Source organism: Schistocerca gregaria, chromosome 2, assembly GCF_023897955.1.
Source record: "Schistocerca gregaria isolate iqSchGreg1 chromosome 2, iqSchGreg1.2, whole genome shotgun sequence".
NCBI lineage: Eukaryota > Metazoa > Arthropoda > Insecta > Orthoptera > Acrididae > Schistocerca > Schistocerca gregaria.
Window position 1 is genome coordinate 321,635,160 of NC_064921.1, and position 14,756 is coordinate 321,649,915.

The following is a 14,756-nucleotide window of genomic DNA, read 5'->3' on the forward strand; positions in this document are numbered from 1 at the left end:
GGTCGGCCAACCACCGTCACACTCTGTGTGATTTTAGTTCGTCTCGTCTGGTCTTTGTCTACGTTTCTCTTGTTCTGTGTCGTCTGTCTTATCGTCTGTTATTCGTTTTTATTCTCTGTGGGTGTTTTTAGTATTTGGAAAAAGTGACCTATGACCTAGCAGTCTGGTCCCTTTAACCCGCACAAACCAATACCAAAACTGCTTTTGTAAACCGGTCTGTCAGACGATCTTTGGACTAGACATAGGATACAATAGAAGAATCATCATTTATACGTTCGTATAGTGAAATTTTGTCTGCGTGTTTAATCCTTTGGTGGTGGTTATTGTTTTATTGACAACTGCAATGGAATCTGGTTGACAACAAATAATTGAGTTGCTCGTTCCAATTTGACACCTAACTCCACCAAGAATGTGCAAAGCCACATTATTTCAGCAGCTGCATCGGATGCAGCATACTCTGCTTCCGTTGTAGGTCTGGCAACACATTTCTGAATGTGATATTCTGTATTTTTCTGGGGCTCAAACATTGAACACTGTATATATGGGTGAAGATTTTTCAGTTGAGTTTTGAATATGCTGATCACCATGTGCATGCACACATTTCGCTCCTAAGGTGTGTTGGTCAGTGACAGAGCTACTTCTGTTACTTTCTTTTCCCACTTCGTTATTGCTCTAGCAAGTGTGGAAATGGATTTGTGTGTATAGAAATTGTAAAGAGTGAACTTCAGTGGCAGTTGGAGTCACCACTGGGAGAGCTCGGACAATTCAACTGAGATACGATCAGATAGTTGTATTATGGTTATTATTGAAAACTAAAACTTCGAGGTAAGTCTTAGCATTTTAATGCATGTCGTGCCTACATGTATTGATACCTTAAAATGTTGACTCTGTCATTAATTTGAGACTGGCTGCAAACTAAAAGGAAAATTTCAGATCAGCTTTCTTCAAAACTAAACATATGTCTGGTCTTCATGGCTTCTTACCCTGAAGACTGGAAAGATAAAGAGTGTTTGCACTTTGTTACTAATCTTTATGGGTACATTATTATTATTATTATTATTATTATTTCTTATCTCAGACGTTATGTCTGGTCAGAAGTAGAAATTATTATTATTGTTGTTGGTTAACAATCTTTATGGATAGTTAATAATAGCCATTGACATTGTTTTATTTCTTTTCCTTGTGACATGTCTTAATTTCTTGTTAGATGACTGTATCACAAATTCCCGGTCCATGTGAGTACTGCCAAGGACTGTACCTTGAAGAAAGCAGGTGATCCACAATGAGACAATAGATACCTTTTGCTGCCTTGTCTGAGAAAGATGGTGGTTATACCCTTTACACAGTCCCGATGCCTGTGGCAGCAACTCCCATCACCCTGCTCTGAAATGGTCTCACTGCAGCTTTAATTGATGTGATTGTTCTTACTGAGCAATTCTTTGCATTCAGTATGTGTATGCGTAGTGGGGTGATTTGCTTTGCAGTTCTGTTGACTTAAGTTTACATGGCCTGGTTGTTAAGACATTGAACTTGGACTCAAAGGAGCAGGACTGAAATTCTAGTGTGTTCATTCAGATTTACCATTTCCCGAAAATTCATATGGTGAATGCTAGAATTGTTCAGAGTGACATAGGCCCTATACCATAGTTGTTCTACCTCAAATGACTAAATCATCAACCTCAGCTCTCCTTAAATTCCTCAAGCACGGTGAGTCTAGCACGCTAATAGTCATTTAATCTATGTTCTGACACTTGTGAACTAGTGTTCTTAAGGTAGCTTTGAGGTGACAATGAGTACCATTTCTAAAATATAGCCTTAATTAATTGAATTTTAACATATTTATAGGTTACAAGATGAAAATTGTAATTTTAATGTAACTTTTATTGTTATTGTTTCATTGCAATTTAACATTGCGACATTGATTATGATATAGCAAACCAGGTAAACTTATTCCCAAGGATTTTATTTGTAGCATGTACTTCTGCAGGAAGGAATGGTGCCTTGATGACTTCGAAATAGGCTGTCCTCTAGGTGAAGGGAAGTTTGGACATGTGTACATGGCAAGAGAGAAGACAACAGGGACTATAATTGCGCTGAAAGTGATGATGAAATCGGAAATTACTGGTGCCAGAGTAGAAAGACAAGTTCTCCGCGAGATAGAGATACAGACACATCTGAGGTATTGTATTCATTTTTTTGTCCAAATGTACAATCCTATGAATTTAGACTTCAATAACATCTGATGTCATAGTGACTCACTCCAGTGAGTTTGTATATTTAATAATTATACATTACTACCTTACTGTCAAGATGTCAAAAATGGGGTTGCTTAAAAGTGACTATAACAGTAGTCTTCAGACTTGTTCAGTTCTATAAATATGAACAGAGGTATATTGATAAGTGAAACTCAAGCTTGTCACATAGGATAACACACTACAAAATATTTGAAAATTTTTCTTTCAAAGTTAAGTTTTTTTTCTTATATTCCTAATATATTATTTTTGGAATACACTGGTATGAATACGGAAAACTTCAGACACAGCATGTTGACTTTGGAAACATTGAAATCAAAATGGTGGCTGCTTGATTTGCTACTGGCCGCCACTCGTGGGTATCATTTCTATTCTTGCTGGTGGTAAATATTTGGGTCTTTTTATCTCAAAATACGTTAAGGTTGGCTAACTAGGTCACTTGTACTGTGCTCTGATGGACTGATGGGAGCACATTAGAAAGCTACAATCTTCATTTCATTGCTTCTAAAGCTGCTTGTTGCGGTCTTCAGTCCACAGACTGGTTTGATCCAGCTCTCTGTGCTACCCTATCCTGTGCAAGCCTCATCATCTCCAAATAACTACTGAAACCTACATCCTTCTGAATCTGCTTACTGTATTCACCTCTTGGTCTCCATCTACGATTTTTACCCTCCATGCATCCTTCAGATACCAATTTGGTGATCCCTTGATACCTCAGAACGTGTCCTGCCAACCAATACCTTCTTCTAGTTAAGTTGTGCCACAAATTCCTCTTCTCCCCATTTCTACTCAGTACCACCTCCTCATTAGTTATGTGGTCTACCCATCTAATCTTAAACATTCTTCCATAGCACCACATTTCGAAAACTTCTATTCTCTTCTTGTCTGCGCTGTTTATAGTCCATGTTTCACTTCCATACATGGCTACACTCCATACAAATACTTCCAGAAAAGACTTTCTGACACTTAACTCGATACTTGATGTAAACAAAGTTCTGTTCTTCAGAAATGCTTTCGTAGCCATAATCAGTCTACATTTTATACCCTCTCTACTTCGACCATCATCAGTTATTTTGCTCCCCAAATAGCAAAATTTATTTACTACTATAAGTGTGTTATTCCTTAAGCTAATTCCTCCAGCATCACCTGATTTATTTGGCTACATTTCATTATCCTCGTTTTGCTTTTATTGGTGTCCATCTTATATCCTCCTTTCCTGTCCATTCCACTCAACTGCTCTTCCAGGTCCTTTGCTGTCTCTGATGTAATTACAATGTCATTGGCAAGCCTCAAAGTTTTTATTTCTTCTCCATGGATTTTAATTCCTACTCCAAATTCCCCCCCCCCCCCCCCATACTGCTTGCTCAATATACAGATTGAATAACATCAGGGATAGGCTAGAACCCTGTCTCACTCCCTTCTCAATCAGTGCTTTCCTTTCATGCCCCTAGAGTCTTGCAACTGCCATCTGGTTTCTGTGCAAATTGTAAATAGTCTTTCGCTCCCTGTATTTTACACCTGTCACCTTTAGAATTTGAAAGAGAGTATTCCAGTCTTCATTGTCAATAGCTTTTTTGGATAAGTCGTAGGATCAGTATTGCCTTCCGTGTTCCAACATTTCTACGGAATACAAAATGATATTCCCTGAGGTAGGTTTCTACCAGTTTTTCAATTCGTTGGTAAACAATTTGTTTTAGTGTTTTGCAACCATGACTTATTAAACTGATACTTCGTTAATTTTCCCACCTGTCAACACCTGCTTTCTTTGGGATTGGAAATACAGTGAAAACCCACTTTTACAATTTTCATGGGACTGGTTTAAAATGTGGGAAATAACATTTTAAGCTGTTAAAGTTATGTATATGATGTCCCCTGGCATTTTCGCACTCTATGTACATGCACATAATAGGCACCAAAATACTCATGTCAGGGACTTGTTCATTATCAAAAAATGGTTTATTATCTAATAAAAACTGCTGATGTAATGTGAACTGACAATTCGGAAGCAGAGATGTTGGACTCAATTTCATACGTCATTATCAATGTTTTTGGAATGCCTGCAGTTGTCATTCATAATTTAAATAATGAAACATTGCATCAGTTATATATTTTTTCATGCTTAGCACAGTGCATTTCGAGAGTTTTTTTTCCTTGATATGAAGTGAAAATATTTACATAAGTGCTCTATGTGGTGGTTGCGTATGTGTTGTTCTGCGTCTCTTGAACTGTAGTGATCTTTTTGAGATCATCCAGTACTGTGCTTGCTCAGCTATGTAGAAAACTACACTCTCACAAACTATCACTCACATTGTTTTTTTGTGTAACGTCACAAAAAATACATTTGTAAATATTGCACTTAACAGTGAGAATAAATCCGTGAAACATGTTTTGCTCAGTATGAGAATGTATGTTGAAGCCGAAAACACTTCAGCAACGGCCACGCGGGTTAGCCGTGCGGCCTGAGGCATCTAGTTGTAGTCCATGCGGCTCCCTCAGTTGGAGGTTAGTCCTCCCTCGGGCATGGGTGTGTGTGTTGCCCTTAGTGTAAGTTAGTTTAAGTTAGATTAAGTAGTGTGTAAGCTCAGGGATTTATGACAGCAGTTTGGCCCCATAAGATATTACCACTACTTTTTACTTCAGCAATGCAAATTGAATGAAGGTGTCAACTAGTGCTACAAGTCACCAAAAGATGAAACACATTAAATATGGTTCAACAGAAGTGTGACGATGGTTACAACAATCACATAACTGCACATGCGCTGTAGAGACAATTTGTAAATTGTTGTGGTTGGTCATGATATGTTCATTCATACAAACCTAGTTACTCCTATCAGCTGCCATGCAGAGTAGAGTTTGACAGCATCAGGAGATAAGGCACGAATTGTTCTAACTTCTACACATTTACTGGTTTAAATCCACTAAGATGAATACCACTGGTCACCCAACATCATGCCAGTATCATTTTATGTCAGTTTTTTTTCCACGAATATTTTGAAGAGTTGCTCAATGTAGGTGAAAATACGATCAGTAAAGTTTCAGATTTCGAGGTACATTGGGATAGGAATGATGATGGAAATAGGATCACTTTTGAGGAAGTGGAGAAAATGGTGAATAAATTGCAGTGGAATAAAGCAGCTGGGGCGGATGAAATTAAGTTGGAACTCATCAAATACAGTGGAATGTCAGGTCTTAAATGGCTACACAGGATAATTGAAATGGCCTGGGAGTCGGTGCAGGTTCCATCAGACTGTACAAAAGCATTAATCACACCAATCTTTAAACGTGGAAACAAAAAAAGATTGTAACAACTGCAGAGCCATCTCTTTAATCAGTGTCGTGGTTAAAATCTTCTCAGGTATTGTTGAAAGGAAAGTGCGAGTATTAGTTGAGGACCAATTGGATGAAAATCAGTGTGGGTTTAGGCCTCTGAAAGGTTGTCAGGACCAGATCTTTAGCTTACGGCAAATAATGGAGAAGTGTTATGAGTGGAACGGGGAATTGTATCTATGCTTCATATATATAGAAAAGGCATATGACCGGGTTCCTAGGAGGAAGTTATTGCCTGTTCTACTAGATTATGGAATAGGAGGCAAACTTTTGCAAGCAATTAAAGGTCTTTACATGGATAGTGAGGCAGCAGTAAGAGTTGACGGTAAATTGAGTTCATGGTTCAGAGTAGTTTCAGGGGTAAGACAAGGCTGCAACCTGTCTCCACTGTTGTTCGTATTATTTATGGATCATATGTTGAAAACAATAGACTGGCTGGGTGAGATTAAGATATGTGAACACAAAATAAGCAGTCTTGCAAATGTGGATGATTTAATTGTGATGGCAGATTCGATTGAAAGTTTGCAAAGTAATATTTCAGAGCTAGATCAGAAATATAAGGACTATGGTATGAAGATTAGCACCTCCAAAACGACAGTAATGTCAGTGGGAAAGAAATATAAACGGATTGAGTGTCAAATAGGAGGAACAAAGTTAGAACAGGTGGACGGTTTCAAGTACTTAGGATGCATTTTCTCACAGGATGGCAACATAGTGAAAGAACTGGGAGCAAGGTGTAGCAAAGCTAATGCAGTAAGCGCTCAGCTACGATCTACTCTCTTCTGCAAGAAGGAAGTCAGTACAAAGACTAAGTTACCTATGCACCGTTCAATCTTTCGACCACTTTGTTGTATGGGGGCGAAAGCTGGGTGGTTTCAGGTTGCCCTATCAACAAGGTTGAGGTTACAGATATGAAAGTAGCTAGGATGATTGCAGGTACTATAGTTCAATTCTTTTATCTTGGCGGCTCGCGCATGCCCGCCCAGATGTGGGAGATTTCTGCGTTGCCAGTTGCACACGACGCACGCACCAAGAGAAGCAGCACCATAGTATAGCATAGTTCGCAAGCTTACATTTAGGTGGGAGTGCGCAGTTCATGAAGTAAAGCCACCACGGCCCCATTAACCCTTTCGCTGCTACAGAGACGTGCTCCCTGCATTTGTCACTGCACTGCTCGCCTGTGCTGACACATGGCGTTCCGGCTGCTTGGACACTCTTGTCATTCGTTCCACAAAAACTATTTGACCCAAAAATTAGATTTTTACACATCTTCTGTGTAAAAATCTAATTTTTGGGCCAAATAGTTTTTGTGAAATCGAATAAGTGTGTCAAAGCAGTGGGAACGCCATGTTTCTGGACAGGCGAGCAGTGCAGTGATGACAAAATTGTGCACAGCCTGGAATGCGGGGAGAACGTGTCTACAGCAGTGAAAGGGTTAATGAAGAGACAAAGCACTAGAATTTTCACAAAATTGCATTCAAACGAATAAAATTCGTGAAGTAAGACACTTCGCTATTGTTTTTAAATAAAGAAAATATTAAGCGCCACACAAGGATTGAACCCTTCACCTTCCACTAACCAACCCAACGCCTTAACCATTACGCTAACACAGCTTGTCCTACAATGTAACTCCATGAGGACTTTAACAGGTCACGCATAATACTGACAAACATTGTTGGTACGACTATGAATTACTCACACTTCGTCGAAGTACAATAGGAAATAAACAATTATCGCTGTTCTTTATTGCGAAAAAGTGGTTCGTGAGATTGACACAAACACATTTCCTTGCTGCCGCCTGAATTAGGAGTCTTATTGCTTGTTTGGTTTAATTAATTAATAGAATATGAAGCAATTGGTATAAAGAATGCTTTTTCCAAACTTTATGTAAAAGAGTCTGCTATCAAGACATTGCTTTTGTTCTATTACTTTATTTATGACTGAACATTTTTAAAAACTGAAGACACTCATCTGTGCTCTGTTCTGCAGACGAGATCTGGCAACGTTGTTTTCTGTTCATTGGCTGACTGTGTTTTGTGACGTCAGATGCGCAGAACGAACCTAAACTCGGCCGCCAACATAAATGATGCGCACTTTAGTAGATGGGGACAATGGCAGGAGGGTGTCCACAATGAGGAAATCAAAGAAAAACTGGGAATGAACTCTATAGATGTAGCAGTCGGGCGAACAGGCTTAGATGGTGGGGTCATGTTTCTCGCATGGGAGAAGCAAGGTTACCCAAGAGACTCATGGGTTCAGCAGTAGAGGGTAGGAGTAGTCAGGGCAGACCAAGGAGAAGGTATCAGGATTCGGTTAAGAATGATTTTGAAGTAATAGGTTTAACATCAGAAGAGGCACCAATGTTGGCACTAGGAATTTTATGAAGGGGCTATGCTCAAGACTGAATGCTGAAAGGCATAATCAGTCTTTGGTGGTGGTGGTGGTGGTGGTGATACATTTTTCATAAAGCATAGATTGCAGTCTAATTATAAATATGTCTATGCAAAATTGTGTGTGAATTAACAAGGTGGATATAGGGAATTTAATGGGAGCGATAAAAAAAAAAAAAAAAAAAAAAAAAAAAAAAAAAAAAAAAAAAAAAAAAAAATTGTAAATGGTGGGAAAACTTTAATTCCAGGAAAGCGAAAGTAGGTTTATACTGCATTGTATTCTTCTTGAAGACTGAAGGTATTTTGCTTAACTCATACACCATGCTCATCAGGTGGAAGAGTTTTGTCATGGCTGGCTCTCCCAAGCCTATCAGTCATTCTAATGAAATATTGTCTACTCCAGAGGCCTTGTTTCAATTCAGGTCTTTCAGTGCTTTGTCAGATTCTTCACACAGTATTGTATCTCCCATTTCATCTTCATGTACATCCTCTTCCATTTCCATATTATTACCCTCAAGTACATCACCCTCATATAGACCCCTCCTTCCATCTTTCTGCTTTCCCTTCTTTGCTTAGGTAGTTTTCTTTTCTCGAAGTTCTCCTTAATTTTCCTGTAGGCAGTATCTATCTTACCCCCTAGTGATATATGTTTGTAGATCCTTAAATTTGTCCTGTGGACATCCCTGCTTAGCCATTTTGTGATTCCTGACAATCTCATTTTTGAGACGTTTGTGTTCTTTTTCACCTGTGTCATTCATTGCATTTTTATATTTTCTTCTTTCATCAGTTAAATTCAATATCTCTTCTGTTACCCAAGTATTTCTACTGGCCCTCATCATTTTACTTACTTCATCCCCTGCTGCCTTCACTATTTCATCTCTGGAGTTACCCATTGTTCTTCTACTGTTTTGTTCCCCCCGTGATTGACAACCATTCCCTAATGCTTCCTCTGAAGCTCTCTACGACCTCAGGTTCTTTCAGTTTATCCATGTCCCATGTCCTTAACTCCCAACTGTTGGTTATGAACTGTAGATTACAACCGAATAAACTGCAAAAAGGTGGGAATTTGAGGAGATGGGACCTGGATAAACTGAAAGAACCAGAGATTGTACAGAGTTTCAGGGAGAGCAAAAGGGAACAATTGACAGGAATGGGGGAAAGAAATACAGTAGAAGAAGAATGGATAGCTTTGAGGGATGAAATAGTGAAGGCTGGAGAGGCTCAAGTAGGTAAAAAGATGAGGGCTAGTAGAAATCATTGGGTAACAGAAGAAATATTGAATTGAATTGATGAAAGGAGAAAATACAAAAATGCAGTAAATGCAGCAGGCAAAAACGACTACAAATGTCTCAAAAATGAGATCAACATGAAGTGCAAAATGGCTAAGCAGGTATGGCTAGAGGACAAATGTAAGGATGTAGAGGCTTATCTCCCTAGGGGTAAGATAGATACAGCCTACAAGAAAATTAAAGAGACCTTTGGAGATAAGAGAACCACTTGTATGAACATCAAGAGCTCAGATGGAAATCCAGTTCTAAGCAAAGGAGGGAAAGCAGAAAGGTGGAAGGAGTATATAGAGGTATTATACGAGGGCAATGTACTTGAGGGCAATGTTACAGAAAGGGAAGAGGATGTAGATGAAGATGAAATGGAAGAGCCGGGCCTAACAAAACTCTGCCATCTAGTGAGCAAGATGTATGAGACAGGCGAAATACCCTCAGACTTCAAGAAGAATATAATAATTCCAATCCCAAAGAAAGCAGGTGTTAACAGATGTGAAAATCACCGAACTATCAGTTTAATGAGCCACGGCTGCAAAGTAATAACACGAATTCTTTAGAGACAAATGGAAAAACTGGTAGAAGATGACCTCGGGGAAGATCAGTTTGGATTCCGTAGGAATATGGGAACACATGAGGCAATACAAACCCTACGACTTATCTTAGAAGCTAGATTAAGAATAGGCAAACCTAGGTTTCTAGCATTTGTAGACTTAGAGAAAGCTTTTGACAATGGTGACTGGAATACTCTCTTTCAAATTATAAAGGTGGCAGGGGTAAAAATACAGGGAGCGAAAGGCTATTTACAATTTGTACAAAAACCAGATGGCATTTAGAAGAGTTGATGGACATGAAAGGGAAGCTGTGGTTGGAAAGGGAGTGAGACAGGGTTGTAGCCTCTCCCCGCTGTTATTCAATCTGTATATTGAGCAAGCAGTAAAGGAAACAAAAGAAAAATTTGCAGTAGGTATTAAAATCCATGGAGAAGAAATAAAAACTTTGAGGTTTGCCAATGACATTGTAATTATGTCAGACAGCAAAGGACCTGGAAGAGCGGTTGAGCGGAATGGACAGGAAAGGAGGATATAAGATGGACGCCAATAAAAACAAAACGAGGATAATGAAATGTAGCCAAATAAATCGGGTGATGCTGAGGGAATTAGATTAGGTAATGCGACACTTAAAGAAGTAAAAGAGTTCTGCTATTTGGGGAGCAAAATAACTGATGATGGTCGAAGTAGAGAGGATATGAAATGTAGACTGGCAATGGCAAGGAAAGCGTTTCTGAAGAAGAGAAATTTGTTAACATCGAGTATAGATTTAAGTGTCAGGAAGTCATTTCTGAAAGTATTTGTATGGAGTGTAGCCATGTATGGAAGTGAAACGTGGATGATAAGTAGTTTGGACAAGAAGAGAATAGAAGATTTCGAAATGTGGTGCTACCGAAAAATGCTGAAGATTAGATGGGTAGATCACATAACTAATGAGGAGGTATTGAATAGCATTGGGGACGAGGAATTTGTGGCACTTGACTAGATGAAGGGACCAGTTGGTAGGACATGTTCTGAGGCATCAAGGGATCACAAATTTAGCATTGGAGGGCAGCGTGGAGGGTAAAAATCGTAGAGGGAGACCAAGAAATGGATACACTAAACAGATTCACAAGGATGTAGGCTGCAGTACGTACTGGGAGATGAAGCAGCTTGCACAGGATAGAGTAGCATGGAGAGCTGCATCAAACCAGTCTCAGGACTGAAGACAACAACAACAACAATAACAATAATCTACAGTTCATAACAAAATAAATTGTGGTCAGTCTGTACCTGCCCCTGGAAATGTCTTGCAATTTAAAACCTGGTTCCTAAATCTCAGGCCTACCATTATATAATCCATCTGAAACCTTGCAGTGTCTTCAGGCCTCTTCCACGTATACAGCCTTATTTCATGGTTCATAAGCCAACTGTTAGCTATGATTAAATTACACTCCATGCAAAATTCTACCAGGCCACTTCCTCTTTCATTCCTTACTCCCAGTCCATATTCTCCTACTCCTCTTCCTCTTCCTTCACTTCCTTTTCCTCCTATCAAATTCCAGTCCCTAATGATGATGATTTTCGTCTCCTTTACCTATCTGAGTAATTTAGTAATAGCTTCCTAAGCTAGCATGCCATATTTGATTGGTTTTGTATTTGTACATTTTGAAAATAAACAATTTGAACTATACATCACATAAAAGATCTCTCCAAAATACACCATTTTTAGTACGATTTGTTGTGCAAAAGTGGCAGGAAGTACTACTCTGGTAGATAAAACTGTTCCCATAAACTAAAAGTTTGTGTGAATATTGCATCTCGAGCCATCATTTGTGCCCATGACAACTTTCTTCTACTATACATACTGCCTCAGTAATATATTCTTGGGGTCCAAAGGCAGGGAAAATGGCTGACTGTGGAGCTGCATGTCTTACATTTTCCCGTGGTCCAGCCTTAAAAAATGTATACTTGAGGAAAATTCAGACTCGAGGAAAATGTTAAAAACCCCAAAATATGAGCAAAATGTAAATTATTGGTATATATGATTAAAATCATAATCCTCACCAATATGTTGTATAAAATCTATGTAAGTGAAGGAAATTAAATGTACAACACAGAGTTTACACAATAATTTGTAGTAATGAATTTAATTCATTCTTAAAAATCACAGATGTGTAACAGAAGTAAAAACACGTCAAAAAATTGAAATTGGCTTTCGGCTACAAGGTAATAGAGCTATTTTCTGACATACTACAAGCACAAATTATAAATCAAAACACATGTTTTTGGGAGATCTTTCGTTTTTGCTCACCCAGAAAAACAAAAATTGATGAACATGTTGAATCAAACTGAAAACTTAGAAGTACAGTGAAGGGTGTGTGAATCTAAAGTGCGTGCGTGCGTGCGTGTGCGTGCGTGCGTGCGTGTGCGTGCGTGCGTGCGTGCGTGTGCGTGCGCGCGTGTGTGTGTGTGTGTGTGTGTGTGTGTGTGTGTGTGTGTGTGTGTGTGTGTGTGTGTGTGTGTGTGTGCGCGCGCGCGTTTTCAGTTTATTTCACCATATAGGCTATAAAGTTTTGCTGTTTTTGAGTTGAAAGTAAAATGAAAGAACCCTCAAAACTGCGTATTTTAAGATACAATTTGTAGCAGTAGTGTGTCACGAAACAGCTCAGTTATCTTGTTCATAACTAACAAGTGATGATCTTTCCAGTTGTGTGCTCCACAGTATTACTAGTGGCAAAACCCCTTTTTTCTTAATAGTTTTAGTATATAATGTAAAGTTTACAAATTTCTTGCTTGTTTGTTTATAGATTTGCAATATGGTTGTGTCAGTTGACGTCACGAGTGTTGGTAAAATTGCTGCGTAGGAGTATGAGAATGAAATTCTCACACAGACTTCCATTTATAGCTTCAGTGCCTGTTGATACTTCATAATCTAGTACCTTAGAACTTTTGAATGTTTCATAGGCAAAAGTCTGTAAACGTATTAACATGTGTTAGTGTGGCATGGTGGCTGGGCTGGTTGAGTGGTGTAACAAGTCGCCAGCCAATAAGAGATCACTAGCTGAAAATGGTTGTTTCCTTGATTCTAACCCAGCATATTCTTAGAGACTCAGTGTTTGGATTTAAAAGGCTGACAATCGATCATGTTGCTGAATACAGTACTTTGGAAATACATGCAAAAAGATGAGACTGAGTTATAAGTGGCACAAGAAAAGGTGGTGGTTGGGTCCCTTCATCACATATTGGTTCGCTCTGGAACACTTTGCATTGACTGCCCTGCTGCTGCAACATAGCAGTAGTTGTATAATAACTATGTGGTGAAGCTTAATGTTGCAAGTTGTGTTGGCAACACTTATTGTGTATTACATCAGCATTTCCTCTCTCACTCTCTGCAACAGCCTTAAATATTCTCTTAACTCCGCTATCATCCGTGATGGAACTGTGTGTCTTTTGTGCCTCTTACCACTTGTTCTGTCACATCAAATGCCAATAGGAAGAAAATGGGATGAAGTCAAGTGAGGCAGAGGAAGAAACATAAAATCAGGGAATTTTTAGCATTGATCTTACTGGTTTTTCACAGGGGCTAAGAATTTATGGCATAGAATTGTGAAAAACATAAAATCGATGTTCCATGATATAGCTGAGGTCTTTGGAGGTGGATGGTACACAGTGATGCATTGTACATTGCATTTACATCTCAGTAGAACATCTAAGAATGATTGAGTTCTGTCTTGTTCCACCCCCATGGTGGAGCGAGTTCAGACACTGCAGGAACCTGTGTACTGTTTCCCAGCCAACTGGCCACACAACACATCTGCCATTAACTTAATGATAGAAGTATGCCAGTTTTAGAACAGCCTTTTACAGAATCTTCTCAGTGGCCTTCGTGTATAAATATACTACTGCTGTTGTATGGGACAACTTGTAGTCACACCATCTGAATTTTTATGGTAGTTGCCGCTAAACAGAAAAGTTTAGCGAGGAATATTTGAAGACAATGTGCTGTCAGTGATCACGCCACAAACAAGAAAGAAAATTCAGCACAGTGGGTGTTGCTATTTGCACCCTCTCAGCATATGATTATGATAATTAGGTTTCCACATGATCACCTGGTATCATAGAGGGGCCTGGATATAGTAGGTAATAACGAAATTGATTTCAGATAAAACAAGATATATGAATACAGGTGATGGTGCCATGATGTTCTGATGCTACTTGCAGTAGGTTACAGTTGTATGCCTTCCGTATTTATTTTTTGGCAAAGCACATCTGTGTCATTCGTACTGCCTCTGGTCAGTTTCTGATCAACTGTAGAGCTTCAAAGGACATTGTTCTCCTCCTGATGTGACTTGTTGGATCACCCTCAATTTTTCTATAAACTGTTGAGTAATTCATAGCTTGAATCCATAATGAGAGCAGCGTTGTTGCACTGTCAGTCATCCTGTGAACAATCAGTCTCTCTCCTTGCAGCTGTTGGCTGGCTGCTATTTTTTCGTTAAAGATATTTGTCAAATATGGCAGGCCCCTGCTGATGTTCCATGTTCCTTGGTAAGTTTCATCTGCTGTGTTTGCACATGAGTAGGAGATGATGTGCACAACAATGCTGCTATTAAAAATTGGTAATGAAGTTGGAGTTAAAAGGAAGGTGTAATGCTTTCTGAAGTACCGACATAAGGTCATGGTCAGTTGCTTTGATCATGAATTTGTCATGGATTCTCATCTGGCTGCTGGTGTCTTTCTGTCACTGATACTATCTCTTTGCTGGTGGTCTGTTGTGTTTGATTGTCCAGGAGGCATTGTCGAACCATTTCAGTCCCTACCCCATCCCTGTGGGCCTGGGAGTTGGAATAGGCCCTAGGTATTCCTGCCCGCCATAAGAGGCGACTAAAAGGAGACACACCTTTCGGCCTTTATGTGATGGTCCCCTGTAGGGTCTGACCTCCATTTTTCAAAATTTTCCTGAAGAGCGAGCCT

The 14,756-nt window shown here is 39.2% G+C and overlaps 1 protein-coding gene across 6 annotated transcripts in view; it reads left to right on the forward strand.

Moving 5' to 3' along the window:
• LOC126336964 (aurora kinase A-A-like) overlaps positions 1–14,756 on the forward strand; it is a 173,933-nt gene that overhangs the window by 19,783 nt on the left and 139,394 nt on the right. For 3 of the 6 annotated variants that reach the window (XM_050001166.1, XM_050001167.1, XM_050001170.1), the window contains exon 3: positions 1,988–2,179. In XM_050001166.1, coding sequence (XP_049857123.1) covers positions 1,988–2,179 — 192 coding nt within the window. Of the gene's footprint in view, positions 1–1,227; positions 1,708–1,972; positions 2,180–14,756 lie in introns of those variants that run through there. The other 3 variants (XM_050001165.1, XM_050001169.1, XM_050001171.1) reach the window with 2 other exon arrangements.